The 19,110-nt window shown below is 45.9% G+C and overlaps 1 protein-coding gene across 4 annotated transcripts in view; it reads right to left on the bottom strand.

The window, feature by feature from the left end:
* The window catches only part of ZFP91 (ZFP91 zinc finger protein, atypical E3 ubiquitin ligase), a 125,757-nt gene that overhangs the window by 19,232 nt on the left and 87,415 nt on the right, over nt 1-19,110 (bottom strand). The window contains exons 6-9 of one of the 4 annotated variants that reach the window (XM_082266740.1): nt 18,787-18,843; nt 14,728-14,820; nt 7,601-7,717; nt 4,940-4,990 (exon numbers count right to left, since the gene is read on the bottom strand). In XM_082266740.1, coding sequence (XP_082122866.1) covers nt 4,940-4,990; nt 7,601-7,717; nt 14,728-14,820; nt 18,787-18,843 — 318 coding nt within the window. The remainder of the gene's footprint in view (nt 1-4,939; nt 4,991-7,600; nt 7,718-14,727; nt 14,821-18,786; nt 18,844-19,110) is intronic. The other 3 variants (XM_082266742.1, XM_082266741.1, XM_082266743.1) reach the window with 3 other exon arrangements.

Below are 19,110 nucleotides of genomic sequence, written 5' to 3'. Positions count from 1 at the left end.
GTCTCATGCACAGATACAATCAGTGCGTCCACCAGTGCCTTTTTGTGCGCAGTCGGAGACGTGGAGGAATCATCCATACTATCAGAGGATTAAAGGCGCGTGGTCGCAGACCCAGAAGGGTGACCACGTCCATGGCTGCCGAATCAGGTTCAGGATCTGATGAGACAGGGGAAGCCACCTCCACCCGAGACACAAGGGACTCCAGGACCGCCGTCAGTGCACGGATTGTTGGTTGGGACCCGGAGGGCCCCGCAGCTTCAGAGAGGAGATCAGGTGGGGAAATGTGCTCCAAAAACTCCATGAGTCAGGAGGGGGACCCCACAAAAAACTAACACTAAGCTGACGACCCCCATCGCGCAGGACAGACCAGGCAGGAAGGGGGGGCCCTGGCCGGAGCCCCCACCAAGTACAAACCCCACCGCACAGTCGTTCGTCTGGCCGCCAGCGGCGCAACACCTCCCTGGCCCCCATTACCAGTTAGCACCCTGCCCCCATCCCAAGCCAGTGACCAATCAGCCCAGTGTATGTGGAGCAGGGAAGAGGGCAGGCTGAGGGACTCAGCAAAAGGGGGGGTTTTCCTGCGGGAAGGAGAACCCGAGGGTCAGACCATCCAAAGGAGGGGCCCATGTCCACCTCAAAACCCTCAGGGGGCAGAGGGGGGACAGCTACTCACCATACCAGGAACCAGGTGGGCACCGGTCCAGACAGATCCTCCTCTCCATTGAAATAGGAGGGCTGTCGGCCAGGAGGAATACTGCAACTCAGGCCGAGGCCAGGTCGTATGAGACCTCGCTAGACATTTAACTCGCTTGGCCAGCCCCGGTCCAGTGGGGCTATGTCGCGGCCCACCTAGCGCAGAGCTGAGGTCTGAGTGTGCTCGTTGGCCAGACTGGGGTGACCACTGGATCTAGATTATCCAGCTCGTCGCCTAGTCCGGTAGTTGATAGTAGATCTCACATGAAAAATCCAGGAGGAAAAGTTCTATCTGAAAAATTTTGCCAGGACCAAAGATCCCAGCAAGGAAATAGGTCCTTACTCCTGACTAGGCAGAAAAAAAACGGAGTGACTATAGCAGGGAGAGGGAGTATACCCCGTGGGACTGCCCATGGGTGTAGCCAGAAGTTTTTTTCTGCCTAGTGTCCTACTCCTGCAGGGGGCAGTACAACCCAAGGGTCAAGAATGACAGGAGCTGTGTTCGTCAATGAATGAAAGAGAAAGAGGAGTTTCTAATTACCAGTAAATTCCATATCTTGAAGTACAGTACAGGACACAGGCTAAGTATTCATAAACCTTGGGTTATAAGCTGCTGCCTTCAGCTGATCTGACACTGGCTGAGCATTTAAGGACACAACTCCTGGGCACCTTTCCTAGAACGCCATTGCACTCTCTGGCTTCTCAGTTTTGTAGCAAGCAATGGAGAGTTATTCAAGAATACAAGGGAGGGCGTCCTGTACTGTGCGCCAAGATATGGATTTTACAGGCAAGTCAAAATTCCTCTAAATCTAATCATACAGTACAGGACACAGGCTGAGTATTCATAGACCCTGGGATGTCCCAAGCAATGAGAAGGGTGGGCAACAACTAGGCAAACAGAGCTATGCCAAAGGGCCTAACAACAAGAAGGGTCAACAGACCTAACCTCTAAGTGCCGCTGCAAGAACCTCAAGGCCGAAAGCTGCTTCCTCATAAGTTTGGACATCTACCTGGTTAAACTTTGAAAAGATATGAACAAAGGACCAGGTGGCTTACAAAGCTATAATACAGAGGCATGGTGCTGGAATGCCCAGGAAACACCCACTGATCTGGTGGAGTGAGCACGTAAAAGCTCAGCAGCAGTTTTGTCCTTTAGAGTGTAAACTCTGGCAATAAGTCTTGCCCATCAAGCAATGGTGGACTTAGAAGTTATATGTCCCAATGCGAAGTGCTGAGGGTAGAACGGAGAAAGAGTCTGTTGCTTTAAAGGTAGAATCGAATGGCTCTGACTACATCCGGCAACGAAAAGCAATTTCCTTTGGGTGTTTTGGAGCAGGGCACAAAAATAGAAGGAATAGGTCTTCATTCAGGTGAAAAACTGATACTGCTTTGTGAAGAATAAGGAATAGCTCCTTACAGAAGACAGCTGCAGGGACATGTCTGAGACATGATAGCAACCAAAAAGGCCACTAGCAGAATATCTCTAATGTATTCAAAAGATGGTTTCTGCAGGGTAGGGAAAACCAAGTTAAGGTCCTAAGGACAAGGTTGGCATGATCCTAGATACACCTTGAATAAAGGTTTTAACAAGGGTGAGCGATTTTTGAAAATGAATGGACAAGGCTAAAACCTGTCCTTTCAGAATGTTTAGGGGAAAGTTCTGGTCAAATCCTGATTGTGGAAAGGTCAGAAGGCGAGGCACATAGTAACCTCTGTGATTGAAGTGCTTGTGTTCACACAAGGCAAAGATGGATTTTCAGGTATATTAGATCTTTCTGGAAATAGGTTTTCTTGATTTTAGCAAGGAAGGAATGACAGACTCAGAAGCTCCTCTTTCCCTTAGGACCCCGGGCTTCAATAGCCTTGCTGGGGGTCATCCCCTAGAAATCGGAGTATGTCTCTGTGCCAGGATCTTGTGTCAGTTTGGTGCAGTGAGAAGCACAGACTTTCCTCTTGCTCTCTTCTGTGGAACAGTCGAGATAGAATTTGTGCTGAACTGAGACCAGAGAATTATCACCTATCCAATGCCAGTACTAGGAGGATTCTTAGTCGTGGCCACAAAGAAGAGACCTTCAGAGACCGGGCATGCGTTATGACAAGTGCTCCCTGGCTAACTTGTTACCAGAATATGGGTTTGAAAGCTCCTTACACAGAACCCAGTGCCCAAGGGTTACTTCCAGGCTAGTCCCACAATGTCCAACCATTTGGGATCCAAGCGTGCCATTCCAAAGCTAGGCTGAGAACAGTGGCACCAGATAGCTGCGATGAAGGGATCAGTTCTAGCAGTGAAAAATGTTAAGAGAAAAAATGATGCTAGCAAAATTAGGTTAGATTTTTCCCTGCAGAGCTGAAGATAAAAAGTTCACCGTCCTTGGACACACACAAACAAATGAGGCATGCAGATAGTGTGAGGGGTTATCCTAGGCAGGTTTTTTTTTGCCAATGTTCAATCCTTCTGTAGGCCACAGTGAATTATGAAGGTGAAAGGCGTCCCCTAATTGACTAGAAATAAAAAAAGCTTACTCACTAGGAGTCAAAACACAGCCTGGCTAGATTCTTACCGCTGATGTGTTTATTTCTGTAATAGAGATTAAGCTGGCCATATAGCTGGCCATACATGGATCAAAATTGGGCCGGTTCAGCAGGGACTGATGACACCCAAATCTATCTTTCTAACACTCAGATCACTCCTTCAGTCTCTTTATGTATCACAAATTTACTACCAGACATTTCACTTCTTCAAACTAAATAGATCCAAAACTGAGCTCATGATTTTTCCTCCTCCTTGTGCCTCTTCCTCTGATTTCTTTGTCAAGATCAATAACACTATATGATCAGCCCGTCCCCACATGTCAAGGTTCTAGGTGTAATCCTGGTTTCTAAACTATCTTTTTGGCCCCACGCCAATCACTGTCCAAATCTTGCTGTCTCAACCTCCAGAATACACCCCTTCCTAACCAGTTACACCACAAAGCTCCTAGTTTACTCCCTGGTCATCTCCCGCCTAGACTACTGCAACTCCCTCCTCACAGGATTGCCTTAACATAGGCTATCCCCCCTTCAGTCCATAATGAATGCTACTGACAGGCTCATCAAACCTTGTCTGCTACTCCTCTCTGTCAATCCCTCCGCTCACCCAACGAATTTGAACTTACAAAGCCAAGTACAACTCGGCCCCCAACTACATAACTAACCTAGTCTCAAAATACCAACCTACTCACTCTCTTCGTTCCTCCCAAGACCTCCTGCTCTCTAGTTCCCTTGTCACCTCCACCCATGCTCGCCTCCAGGACTTTTTCCGAGCCTCTCCTATCCTCCTAAACTCCCTACCCCAATCTGTCCGACTATCTCCTACTCTTTGTTGTTTGCTTTTAGACGATCCCTGAAAACTCTTCCCTTCAGAGAAACCTATTCTGCCCCTACCTAAAAACTGTACTTTTATTTTCTCCATCAGATCATCCACCACAGTTACTACCTTTTGTATCACTTGACCCTCCCTCCTAGATTGTAAGCTCTAACAAGCAGGGCCCTCTGAATCTTTGAATTGTATTGTAACTGTACTGTCTGCCCTCATGTTGCAAAGAGCTGCACAAACTGATGACGTTAAATACATTCTGTATAATAATAATGTATGGGCAGACTGACTGTATCAACTCCATTGATCGATTAGGGTAAAACCAACTACATGCAACTACCGCTGGCAACTATAGCCGCTAGCAATAATCATTGTGTTCTGCTGGCCAGGAAGGCTCCCAGCTCCCTGCCTACTGGCAGAACACAATAGTGCTGCGGGATGGATTCCCCCAGCAAAACTGACTATGTTAATGGGGGAAGCAAGCAATTTTCTTTCCACCTGTGGTGTGAAAAAAGAAAACCGAATCACCTATGGGCAGAGTCAGTCTCAATAAATGACGCTGCCTAGTCAACAAATTTTTTAAAGCAGATTAAAGCCTAAAATGCATCCCACTTGTCTCTGCATGTGGAGGACGTAGCAGACTGTGACATTGCCTCTAAAATTCCCAAGAGTTCCCTTCTATTCACACTATAGGCTGTGTAAATGATAAATTGTGATGGTGTAGTATTTTCTTGCATGCTTTTAATAAGTAAGGTAAGCTGAAACATTTTTCGGTGCCTTTGACTGTTCCAATCCAATCACAAGTGTGTGGAGTCTCAGAGGAAGCACAGTGTGTGTGTGCCATGGTACACTAAAACTGACATTCATTTTATCATGCAAGCATTTACTTACCGCCTCTTTGGGAGTTTTGGAGTTTTGTCATCCTTGCGCTTGCGCCCCCTCCTGTGAGAAGGCATGCAGAAAAAAAGCAGAATTACAAATTTAAAGAGATCTCAGGAAACAGGTAAACACTAAAGTCTTCACACCAGCAAAAGCCTTTTGAAGTGATACGAAGCGATGTCCGCACCTCCTCTTTTCTCCTCTTGCCCCCTCAGCAAGTCCTGTGCTAAGGAGGTACCTGTGTGTGTGCTCCTGAGTCAGGTTGTATGCGCCCATAGACACACAGAGCGCTGCTTGGCCACACACCCTGCTCCCACTTCACAGTATTTAACTGATCAATGGCTCCCACTGCTACTTCTGCATCCTGTAAGAAGAGAGGGAGGAGCAGCTAGTGGATGTTTTTTACCTTAACGCAGAGAAGGCATTCAAAGGTAAAAAAAAAAACTTTGACTTTGGAACCACTTTAATGCTGTACCAGTTAAGAAAAAAAAAAAATGAATCCTTCCTGCCAACCCCTCCATCACAGTAGTGCTGTGGAGGTTGGTGAGAGGAATCGGTAGGACCAGTGGTTTACTTCCCCTGGACAACTGAAGGCGGTGTGGTGGCCCCAAGGCCTAAACCTGCTCTGAAATCAGCTGTGCTAAGTTGGAATGGATCTCGGAGTAACTGTTCTAATTTTAAAGGTGCCATAAACTAGATTTCTTTTGCAAGCGCTCACGTGCCCACTTCTCTCTTGGTGTTTAGCCTTGGTGAGTCAGTGGGTGACTAGTAGCAACAGTATAAAGTTGCACTGTTTTACCTGCCAGAGTCATCACATAGTCTTGTAGTGCAACAGCAGATGTGTAGACTAAAAGGTGACAACACTTTGAAGAATTCGAATTTTCCCTATGTTACTGGCAGGATCTGCTTGGTAGTAAAGCAATGGCTTCAAAAACACTGTGCAACTTCAAGCTACAGGGATTCTAATTCTGCATCGTTTCTCATTTTTATACTGCCTGTGCACACACTTCAAAGCAATTTGTTGTACAATCTGCATACAACGTACCCCCTCTATCATACAGACATTTGTGAAGTGCTGTAAATCTTTATGTGAGTAATCCACTAGGACACCCTCCTTGAATGATTGTAAAGTCTTACATTTTTTTTTTTTTTTTAAATAACAATGGATTGCGCGGAGCACTCCTTAAACCACCACAGAAAGCCGCTTCGTACCGTGGCACACCTGCAAGCTTGATCTCGAGCCACGCTGCCTGTGTCTATTGACACAGACAGCACAGCCCCGCCCCCAGCTCCTTTGTCACAGGATCTGACTGAGAGCAGTACAAGCCAATGGCCTGTAAAAGCCAGGAGAAGAGAGTTGCTGTAGATGGGCACAGCGCTGGATTGAGTGAGGACTGGGGTGGGGGTGTGAGGGGGGCGATACTTTAACCTAAACATGTTTCACTTTTATGCAAGAAACGCATACTACTTTAAGGCTTCATGTACACACAGCCTACTTTGACTGCTGGAAAACACTGCAAAATCATGGCGTGGTTTTCAGTTTCCCGCAGCCAACGGTCATACCGTTCCTATCCTAAATGCGATTCTTGCACGTTCAGGAGAGGGAGGTTGAAGCTCCCCTAGCCGCAGCAGCACCCAAACTTTGGTAATAGTCTGTACATTGGCACAGAGGCTTTTATAGAGTTGCGTTTGGCAAAAAAAACACCAAAAGCTCCTAAACTGTAGTGTACATGAAGCCTAATTTAGCTGACATATACCAAAAAAAAACAACTGCCAATAAAGCCCAAACTCTTCCAAATGAACGCTGTTCTTCGTGAGTGCAAAATGCAGCACTTAAACATCCATATGGAACTAGTGTGCGAACTAGTATACTGAAGGAAAGGAGGAGAGAATCCCTGGTGCCGCACATCCACGGGGTTGTATGGTGATAAGTGAGAGGCAACTTCAGCCTGGGCTCCCACTAGGCCATGCACCCAACATGTTTTTCTACGCCACCAGAGCGTAGTCATGGGGATCCGCTCTTGGTGCATGCTCAGAAACGCGTCGTGCGCCCTTCCGTTTCCGGGTGACACAGCCGCAGCTTTCATCTCACTCCTGCCGTGCAGCCCTGTCGGAGGACCCGGACAGCCTTGGAGAAAGCCGGCCACTTTCCCTCCTGCTACCGACGGCTCTACACCGGCACTGCATGACACACAGGGAGACGGCACCACCCAGAGGAATCCCTCTTCTTACACTATGACAGCCAAATTACATCTGGTTTTGTGAGTTGCTGCTTTTTGTTTTTATATGTGGTTAATTAAAGAAGTCTGCACTTAGAGCGCTTTCCTGTCTTTTTTTATCACCATACAATCTCGTGGATGTGCGGCACCAGAGATTTTCTTCTCCTTTCCTTCAGTGACTACAGTAGCTGAGACGAGCTCTATCCCCTCGCCGGCACTCCCACAGCAGCGGACACAGAACCATCCACATCACCCCCCCACAAACAGGCCTGAGCGGCACACTAACCAAATGTGGGTCACAGTGTGAACTAGTATAGCTACCTATCGCCTTGTAAAAAAACATTTTTTTCATGTGCTCCTCTCCATTCAGTGGAAGGCTTTATGGTTTTCTCTTGCCCAGGTTACTGTAACATTAAAAGGTTCCTTCCTATAAAATGGGCTTTGAAACACTCACTTTCTAGGTGTTTCTGTGCCTGGAACTGGATTCTCCTCCTTCACTTCCATCTTCACTTCCACAGTACCCGACTCTTTCCTGCTGCGTGGACCTCTACGCCTGGTTCCTCCTGATGACCTAAAAGAGAATACAGAAATGTTACTAGGACAGCCAGAAAAAAAACAGAGAAGCAGAAGAAAATGCAGGGTAACTTTTCTGCTTCAGGTCACTTTTGAAAGGTTCAGGTGTAATCGCTGACACAATATTAATTCCGTCCTGTATGTTCGTTTTTGGAACCAGGAGTACAGGGCTACTATCTCAGCATCTAAAAGAAAACTGACTCAAAATGTTCCTAAACTGGACCTCTAGACTGACCCCAACCTTTGAAAATGAATTCCTAGAGTTTAACTGGCCCTTAACATGTAATGCGGAACTCTTTGTGCGTACCCAATGCCTTTGCAAACCTAGCTATTAAACCTTGTTATTAATATCAATGACATCATCATCATACTGCACATAGACTGTGCAGAGAGCAGAATTAGAACAGGGACTCAGCAGGCCCACCCTCTACAGCCTAGATGGACCAGTCACCCTGTGTAAGGAGGGAGCAGCAGTGACTTTACTAGAGGAAGCTGCTGTGTATAGGCAAGGTGTAGGTGTTAATGCCAGATTACTACAAAAATCAAAAACAACTACAAAAAGACAAGATTAAAATAAGAATACACATGCATTTTGCATTTAGACAACATTTTTTTAGCCAAGCATTGTAAGCATCCCTGACAGTGTTAAAGCAGAAGTAAACCCTCCCATCCTTTACATCCATGGAAGATGCCATCTTGCCTCTACAGTTGTCATGGTGCTACACATGTGACCAGTTATTACACCAGCCATTTGATCAAAGCTCTATTCTTCTTTCGTTAAAAAAAACAGATCGGAGGAAAAACGGACCTATACTGACAAATGTTCGGTTTTTCATACATTTTTGCATTGGCAGTGGATGTAAAAGAAAAAAAATTATGAAAAACTGCTGAGCACTGATGGAAAAACTGTACTTCATCCGTTTTGATGTGACCGAACTGATAAAATGAACGGTCGGTCCGCATGTGTGAAAGGGGCCTTAAATTGATGCATTTAGTGCCATTTTTTTGGATAATACTTTGCTGGGGTTTTTCACCTTCTTCTGGTTTAGCTGTGGGTATAGGATTGTGTATATGGGATTGTATCGTTGTGTTTTCAGTTTTTTTTTTTTTTTTATTGGTTGAGCCAGATGGACTTGTGTCTTTATTCAACCTGCCAAACTATGTAACTATTTTAAATGGTTTGTCTTAACCCTCTGTAACTTTGGACAGCTTGTTTTGTTAAATGAACTAACAGACTTACTAGCTGAATTACCAGGTGAAGATAAAAAAAAAAGAAGCCCAAAAAAACTGGATTTTTGACTTACCGTAAAATCCTTTTCTCTTAAAGCGGAGTTCCACCCAAAAGTGGAACTTCCGCTTTAGGTAGTTCTAACCCCCTGACATGCCACATTTGGCATGTCATTTTTTTTGGGGGGGGAGTGCGTACCTAGTTTTGACAGGTACCCGCTCCCACTTCCGCTCGGAGCGCCGCGGCGCCCTGAGCGGAATTTCCCCTCTCCCCTTCCCTCCCTGCAATCTTCTGGGACATGTCAGAGGTCCCAGAAGGTTGCCGGCCAATCACGACGCGTAGCGCAACTCGCGCATGCGCAGTGGGTACCTGGCTGTGAAGCCGCAAACTGTCACAGCCGGGTGCCCACACCAGTAATGCTGGCTCCGCAGAGCAGAGAGGGAGAAGAGCGAGGCTTCGGGCGGCCGCATCGCTGGACCGTTGGACAGGTGAGTGTGTGAGGCTGGAACTCCGCTTTAAGTTCATTGACGGACGCAGTCTCTGATCCATATCAGTTGGGTTATGCTGCTCCCTACAGGAGTAGGACACTAGACAGAAAAAAAGTTCTGGCTATGCCTATGGGCAGTCCCAGGGGGTATAACCTCCTCTCTCTTCCTGCATAGGATGTCAGTTTTGTATCAAAGCAGTGTCAGAGAAGTAATACCAACCCAACTCAAAATAGAGGGGCGGGTACTGCATCCGTCAATGAACTTAAGAGAAAGGGATTTTACGGTAAGTCAACAATTCAGTTTTCTCTATCGTTCATTGACGGACGCAGTCTCTGATGCATATCAGTAGGGACTTCCCAAAACAGTGCCATAAAGTGAGGGGTGGGAACAGCAGAAAATGAAGTCCCCGGGGCTAAACATAGCCAACCAGGCAACATAGGACTCATCAGAACAAAAGATAAAGTCCACCTGAAAAAAACATGAAACACCCTCAAGAAAGGCTAAGAAGCCCCCTTAAAAAGCAGCCTGCAAAACTTTGCGGCCAAAAGAAGCATCTGCAGATGCCAGCACATCCACCATAGAGGCATCTGCAGATGCCAGCACATCCAAACCATCACAATTTTGTGAAGGTATGAACAGACGACCAGGTAGCCGCCTTGCAAACCTGAACCACAGATGGCTGATGGCGAAAAACCCAGGAATCACTAATCGCCTGAGTAGAATGCACCTTAACAGGAAAAGGAGGAACCTGACCCTTAATTGAATAAGCCTGCACCACTGTCGGTCTGATCCATCTGGAAACAGTTGCAGCAGACGTAGGCAGCCCTTTCTTTGGACCATCCGTGAGTACAAAGAGTGAAGCAGACTTCCGAAAAGACTCAGTAGTCTCCAAGTACACCTTGATTGCCCAAACCACATCTAGAGTATGCAGTGCAAATTCATTAGGATGTTTTGGCTTAGGACACAAAGAGGGTAACATGATGTCCTCATTTAAGTGAAAACTAGAAACCACCTTTGGAAGGAAGGACGAATCAGGACGAATTACCACTTTATCCCGGTGAACCACCAGATAGGGAGAACGACAGGACAATGCTGCCAGTTCCGACACCCTGCGTGCAGATGTAATAGCCACCAAGAAGGCCACCTTTTGGGATAAGGTCAGCAGGGGAATCTCCTGAATACTTGCAATACTTGCAAAAGGAGGTTTCTCAAAAACCGACAGCACCAAGTTAAGGTCCCAAGGTGGTAACTGAGGTCGCACCGGAGGTGCCAACTGCTGCACCCCCTGGATGAAGTTAGACACCAGGGAATGGGTGGCTAATGGTCTTTGGAAGACCATTACTCAAGGCCAACTTTTGATCAACTCCACTTTGAAGGAAGGCCAAAACCCAAGCCACCGAGTAAGCACGAGGATGAGGCCCAAGAGACTCACACCACGCAATATAAGACTTCAACGTACGATGATAAATCTTCCCAGAGGTCGCTTTCCTTGCTTTAAGCAAAGTGGGAATCACTGAAACAGACAGACAATCTCCTGTCTTCAGCACCTGGCTTTCAACAGCCAAGCTATCACAGCCAGCGACCGTAAAGCAGGATGGAAGATTGGCCCCTGAGGCAGTAAATGCTCCCTGAGAGGAAGCCTCCAATGAGTGTCTGCGACTAGCCTGACCAGGTCAGCGTATTAAGCGCGGCGAGGCCAGTTCGGAGCCACAAGAATGACAAGAATCCCCTCCGCCTCAATCCTGTGAAGAAGTCTTGGCAGCAAGGAGGAAAGGCATACATCAGCTGATACTGACAACACGGGGCCACTAGCGCATATGCGGCTTCTGCCAGAGGGTCCCAGGAGTGGGCCACAAACTTCTGCACTTTTCTGTTGATCCGAGACGCCAACAGATCCACCTCTGGGGTGCCCCAACAAAGGCACAACTGCCGGAACACCTCTGGATAGAGAGACCATTTCCATGCATCCAAGGCCTGTCGGCTGAGGTAATCTGCCTGCCAATTTTCCACTCCTGGAATGTGAACAGCGGAGAGAGCTGGAACAAAGTGTTCGGCCCACTGAACGATGCCTGCCACTTCCAAAGCCGCAGGGACACTTTTGGTGCCCCCATGGTGATTGACATAAATCACGGCCGTAGCATTGTCCGATTGAATGCGCACCGGACAACCCTGCAGGTGCTCGGTCCAGTGGACTAGACAAAGCCTGATCGCTCTCAGCTCCAGAACAATGATCGGTAACCTGGATTCTTCCAGGGACCAGACAACCTGCCGAGAACCCCTCCCCACCCGGACAGACTGGCATCCGTGGTGACAAACATCCAATACACAGGGAGGAAGGATTTTCCTAGCTTGCGCATCGGGGACTGAAGCCACCATACCAGGGACTCCCTGGTCCCCTCGCTCAGCTGGATCTGGTTGTCCAGGGAACTTGGATTCTTGTTCCATTTGAGAAGGATTTCCTTCTAGAAGATCCTCGCATGGAATTGAGCGAAGGACAACACCATCCGTCCCAGAACTCTCATACAGGTCCGAAGGGATGACCATTTGCTGGACAGCAACAGCTGAATTGTAGTCTGGAGTTTTTGAATTTTTTCCGGAGGAAGAAACACCCTGGCTGGGGACGAGTCCAAAATCAGGCCCAGATAGTCCAGTCTCATGGAAGGGACCAAGGATGACTTCTGAAGGTTCAGAATCCATCCGAACTCCTCCAGAGTTCTCATGGTGATATCCAAATATATTTCTAGCACCGTAGGAGACTCCGCACGTAGATGCAGATCGTCCAGGTAACCCAGGACCGATATCCCCCGATGCTGCAACAGCGACAGGACCAGAGCCAACACTTTTGTGAAGACCCGAGGAGCAGAGGCGAGACTAAAGTGTAACGCCACAAACTGATAGTGATCCTCTCCCACGGCAAAACGGAGAAACCATTGGGTGTCCTGCACATATTGGGATGTGAAGGTAGGCATCTTTAATGTCTATGGAGGCCAGGAAATCCCCCTGATGTAGGGAAGCCACCACCGTGCGAACTGATTTCATCTTGAATTTTTGAACTCGCACGAAGCAATTCAGTGCCTTCAGGTCCAGAATCAGACGCACCTTGCCTTCCTTCCTGTGGACTGTAAACAGGTTTGAATAAAAACCCTGAAAACGTTCCGCGCACGGAACCGGAACTATTACACCCTGTTGTACCAGGTCCTGCACTGCCCCAAAGAGAGCCTGTAAACGATCTGGGGACAGTCGCACATTGGAAGGGAAAAACCTTACTGGCGGTACAGATCGGAACTCGATCTTGTAACCAGATCGTATGACCTCCTGAACCCATTTGTCTTGTGGTGGCCTTGTCCTCCAGTCTGGAGAAACTCGATTTTTGTTTGCCAGACCAGAATCGTTTGGAATCGCTCGAGGGAGTCTTGAAGGGCTTCGCCTTATCGACTGACCCTGAGGGACGAAAAAACTTCTTGTGTTCTGAGAAGGGGAGATGCCGTCTGCGACGAGGGTCCTTACCCTTGTTAGCCTGCGGGAGGGAGATACTCTTACCCCGTGAGACTTTTTATAATGTCATCCAGAGTAGCCCCAAACAGGCGATCACCTTGAAAAGGTAGATCAGTCAAGGCCTTCTTTGATGTCTGATCCGCAGACCAGCACTTCAGCCAAAGTATACGCCGGAGGACCACTGCCGAAGTCAACAGTCGGCCCAATATGGGAGCAGTATCCAGTGCGGCATCGTAAACAAATTGCAGCCCCAGCATCAGCTGGTCCAACAGCTCCGCAAAGGCAGGGGGAAGTTCTTTCCCCTAGAGGTCACGGCGTAGCAACTTAGCCCATTCAGTCAATGTTTGCAAGACAAGGGCAACCGTAAACAAACTAGACAGATTAAAACGGACATCCTATGCAGGAAGAGAGAGGGTGTACCCCCTGACACTGCCCATAGGCGTAGCCAGAACTTTTTCCTGTCTAATGTCCTACTCCTGTAGGGGGCAGCATAACCCTACTGATATGCATCAGAGACTGCGTCCATCAATGAACGATAGAGAAAAGAAAACTGATGAAGCCACCACATCTAAGAATAGGTAAGCAGCAATTTAAAGTGGAACTAAACCCATCTAGTTAATGGTTTCAAAAACCAGTTAAATTCACAGCATATCAGGAATACTGTCACATTTGCTTGTGCTTTCAATCAAACTGTCAAATCATCAAATGGCTGGAGTCATAACTGATCACATGTCCAGTACCATGGCATTTGCAGATTAAACACAGAACAAGATGGCAGCTTCCTTGGCCGAAAAGGTAAGGAGGGTTAAATTCCGCTTTAATTTCTCGTTTTTGGGTTTAATACTGCTTTAACTTTCATGGGACAAACTAGGGGCTCTATGACTTCCAAAACTTTATCTGAAATAAACCATGGCAAGAACTAGTTAAAGGGTTTGTCCACCTTTAATGACTTTTGCCATAATCCTCCCTATGTATTACCATGTCATCAGGAGATTAACATCTAGAGCTCCGTTTTACAAAGGAATGCTTAAATTTTCAGCTGCCTATCTTATTATCCCCACTCCCTCAGAGGATTATTATAAGTAGCAGGACAATTAGTATTTTCAGATGGAGGTCATCAACAACAGTCTGTGTATGTTCACTTTAATAGCTTTAAATAAGCAGAGGACTGAACATCTGTCTCATTAGAGCGTTCTTCTTGATTAAAAATGTTTTCTGCTTTTTCCAACCCCGGCTGCCAATCAAATTGACTATCCTGCTGAGGACCCATAAGTTTTCTTTGCATGCTTTTGAGATCCCATTATATTTAGATGGAGTTCCTAGACTGTACTGAACCCTTCTGACACTTTTTTCATGCTGGCAACCGATGGATTTCCAAAAGGTGTCTGTGACGTCTAAAAGATGCTCAGCGGTGCTGCCAAATGCTGGCAGTCTCATTTGTGCAGTGCTAGGTAAATTGCCAATCTGTGTGGTTACGCTGCTGACACCGAGGGTTCTCTATGTACCCACATCAAGTGGAAAGCTTACCTCACTCTTTCTGAAGAGAACCTGTCAGTATATTATACTAGCTGCCAATGCCAACTTGTTTATGAACATGCAGCAGGGCCATGCTCCTGATCCTGGCTTCACTACCTATATACCTAGTGAGTCATTGACCTGGAGCCAGCAGCCAGCAAAGCCTAAACTGCCAGTCTAGAGATCTGATCCATGTGTCACTAAGAAGTGAAGCCAGGATGATCCTAACAGGTTCTCTTTGGGAAGCAGTAAAAGATGCACACATCCACATGAGCACTCTACCTGTTCATCTGGGGTCTGTAGCTCTTGTCTCTGGGGTCGTCTTTATAAATTTCTTCCTCACTAAAGAGATCCTCCTCGTCTTCTTCATCCTCACTGAGGAGGAGCAAAGGAGAGAAAATAAAGAAGCAAAGTGAAAGGTGTGGAATGGACCAAAAAGGCCAGGAAGTCATTTTATGCTTCGTTTCCACTGAGCGGTACAGTTCGGTTTGGTACAGTTCAGTACGGTTCTGAACGGTACACCTTGATCAGGCTTGCGTTTCCACCGCCAACAGTACCCTTACATGATAGGCGTGGTGTAGCCAGAAAGTAGCGGTCAACGTCACTTGATAGGCGTGGTAATAGGCCAATCAGCCAATCAACATTCTGTTGTAGCTCCACCCTGTTGGTACGGTACTATTGTGCTTGGTACCCCAATGAAAGGGTCCCAAAAATGTGGTACGGTACGGTTCGGAATTAGGGTACCATTCACAACTTTTGACAATGGAAACGGCAAAAATTGCGTACTGTACCGAACCAAACCGAACTGAACCGTACCGCTCAGTGGAAACGAGGCATTAGAGATCAATCAATAAAATGCCTGGCACTGAATATTCAAAAAGGGAACCTGCCCCCTCAACTATTCAGAAGTATCTTCAGGCTATTAGATTTTTTTTATTTTAAATGGGTTTCTAGTGGTTTTTCATTAAAGGGAAAGTGGAATTGTAGATGAAACGTACATAGTCATTGGCCACCCAGACGTCCAGTGGGGAGAAATGCCGCAACCCCATGAATGCTTTAATTTATGAAGCTTTCTTTTTTGCTCCCAATGGCTGAATGAAGAAGTAGGGGAGCAAAAGAAAGATTACTGTATGTGCACCCTGGAAGGTACCAATTAGGTGAATCCGTACCGGTTTTCAATTTACAGTAAATAAGAAAGACAATAGAATATACATGTGAACATCAGCAGGTGAATGAACATACCTTAGGACCATTCCATAGCACCAAGGGGTAGCTAAAACTGCAGTGCTCAATTAAAAAGATAAAGATTTCAGGTTATTAAAGCTGAACTCCGGGATAAAAAAAAAGGTACCCTTGCAGTGTAGAGGAATAAGATGTAATACTTTTTTTACAAATATTTACCTTTCCTTTACTCCGGCAGGCTTCCGACTTTCTCCTCTTCTGACGCTTCAAGTTGTGGGCGGGCCCTCGCCATCCTCACATACAATGCAGGACTATATATCCCGCATTGTATGTAATAACGTCAGAGTGCAGCTGCCAAACATGGAGGAAGCCTGCTGGATCGAGGAATAAGATAAGTAATACAACCTATACCTCTACCCCTATAAGTATTGAACATTTAAGTGGGGCCTCCCCGCACTGCAAGGGTGTATTTTTCTGGTGCCCAGAGTAGGACTTTAATCACTTGACCCCTAGGTCAATTCTGACACTTCTCTTATACATCTAAAAATTTTGAAAATTAGTTAAAACATTATATATTTTTTAAGCAGAGGTCCTAGAGAATAAAATGGTGGCTGTTGCAATTTTTTACATCGCACGATATTTGCGCAGTGGTTTTTCAAATGCAAATGTTTTTTTTTTAAAAATACACTTAAATGAATTTTAGTGAACACATACACAATACCCAATTTTTTGGTAAAATAAAATATACAGCGCTAAACTATGGTACCTAAAAAATCTCCATAGGCGAAGCTTTAAAAGCCTTTCCAAGGTTACCAGTTCAGCGTTACAAAGGATGTTTGGTGCTAGAATTAATGCCCTTGCTCAGATGTTTGTGATTGTACATTTGTTTGGTGGGATCTCTGTTTACCTATGTGTTTACACACTACGCCAGCGCTGTCGCGTGAGCACGGTGGGGATTGGAGGAATTTTTTATTTTTTTTTAAATTGTATTATTTGATTTTTTTTTTCCCTACACTGTGCTTTCATTTTTTTTTTTTTTTGTCAATTTTATTGCCATCATCCCTTGTGATAGTATGGGCCGTAACAGCCTTGTCAACAAACAAACCAAAACCCAGAAGTGACTAAATCCTTGACTCTTCCCAGGTTCTGATGTCACAGAAGAGGGATAGGAACTTCTGTTCCTGACACTCTTCCTAGGCAATGCAACCAAACCATTCACATCGTTGCCAGGTTCCCCAATGGGAAAGCCTGGTAGAGACAGTGGCAGGTGGAGGGTGACCCCCTGGGAAAGCCTGGTAGAGATGGTGGCAGGTGGAGGGTGACCCCCTGGGAAAGCCTGGTAGAGACGGTGGCAGGTGGAGGGTGACCCCCTTCTGCCGCCTGTACAAGTCATCCAGCATAACCACACACACATATATACACACACACGCACACTATATTGTCAAAAGTATTGGTATGCCTGCCTTTACACGCACATTAACTTTAATGGCATACTAGTCTTAGTCCATTGGCTTCAGTATTGAGTTAGCCCTCTCTTTGCAGCTATAACAGCTTCAACTCTTCTGGGAAGGCTGTCCACAAGGTTTAGGAGTGTGTCTATGGGAATGTTTGACCATTCTTCCAGAAGCGCATTTGTGAGGTCAGGCACTGATGTTGGCCTGGCTCGCAGTCTCCGCTCGAATTCATCCTAAAGGTGTTCTATCGGGTTGAGGTCAGGACTCTGTGCAGGCCAGTCAGGTTCCTCCACCCCAAACTCACTCATCCATGTCTTTATGGACCTTGTTTTGTGTACTGGTGCGCAGTCATGTTGGAACAGGAAGGGGTCATCCCCAAACTGTTCCCACAACGTTGGGAGTATGAAATTGTCCAGAATGTCTTGGTATAAAAGGCCAAGCCCAACCCCTGAAATACAACCCCACACCATAATCCCTCCTCCACCAAATGATTTGGACCAGTGCACAAAGCAAGGTCCATAAAGACATGGATGAGCGAGTTTGGAAAGAGCGAGTCCTGACCTCAACCCAATAGAACACCTTTGGGGTGAATTAGTGGAGACTGCGAGCCAGGCCATCTCGTCCAACACGAGTGCCTGACCTCACAAATGCACTTCGTGGAAGAATGGTCAAACATTCCCATAGACACACTCCTAAACCTTGTGGACAGCCTTCCCAGAAGAGTTGAAGCTGTTATAGCTGCAAAGGGTGGGCCAACTCAATACTGAATGCTATGGACTTAGAGTGGGATGGCATTATGGTTTATGTGCGTGTGAAGGCAGGCGTCCTAATACTTATGACAATATAGTGTGTATATATATATATATATATATATATATATATATATATATATATATATATATATATATATATATATATATATATATACACACAGTATATATATATATAAATATATATATATATATATATATGTGTGTGTGTGTGTACGGTGATATTTAGGTGGTTAAAGTAGAATCCAACCAAGTTTGTTTTTAAAGTAGAATTCCAGCATAAGCCTAAGATAAACTAATCTTAAAGCAGTATTAAACCCAAAACCAAAAGTTTAATGAATTGCAGCTTAACAATCATTAGATGTGGTGGCTGCATTTGTTTTTTTTCTTAGGTTTTTCTTGTTTTGGTTTTCACCTGGTATTCTGGCCAGTAACACATCTCCTGTATTAGAGTGCCCCCACTCTTGATGAAGGAGCACAGGGGGCACCTTTGGATAGCAGCATTGTCAGTCTGGCAGATTTAAAGCAGCAGACTGGCAGATTTAAATACACTAACAGATTGAAGCCAATCTCCAGCTAACACTTCTATAAGCAGTTACAGCAACACTTTTTCTTTTTGGAATAAAGGTTTTACATTTGGTAACCCTGATCATTATAAGCACCCCTGCCAGTGGTAAATGGTTTGTCTCATCTCTGCAACTGATACATTCTGCAGGACAGATTGTTCTTTTGAAAAACAACAGACTAACTGGTTGGATCACCAGATGAAAATAGAAGAAAGCCTAAAAAAATAAAATGAATGCAGCCAGCACATCTAAGAATTGGTAGTCTGAAATATAATAAATGTTTGCTTTTGCATTTATTACTGCTTTAAAAATGCTCCCTCCCACCTTACACTTATTGTGACTAAACTAGGTAAGAAAGTATATACTTACTTATCTTCAGCCCACTTTGGTCCAGTCACGTCATCTTGCTGTGCCCGCCAGCACCGGCTGCAGGGGAGAAGAGAGCATGCTCAACAATGTCTGGCAATGCCTTGGAACTTTGATGTTACCCATAGGCTTCCTATGGCCCATCCATTGTCAGCACTCCTTGCTCTCCCCTGCAGCTGCTGCTGGCTGGCACAGGGGAGCCAGAGTGGTCTGAAAATAGATAGGTATATGCATCTTTCTTACACAGGTTAGTTAGTAGGATTTTTAGGATTAGTGAGATTTAATCTTGGAATTCTACTTTACGTTCGGGGAAGAATTAGAACCTCT

Source organism: Pelophylax lessonae, assembly GCF_965119305.1.
Source record: "Pelophylax lessonae genome assembly, chromosome: 9".
NCBI lineage: Eukaryota > Metazoa > Chordata > Amphibia > Anura > Ranidae > Pelophylax > Pelophylax lessonae.
Note: the sequence above shows the minus strand (reverse complement) of the source record. Positions and strands in the feature narration are given on the sequence as shown.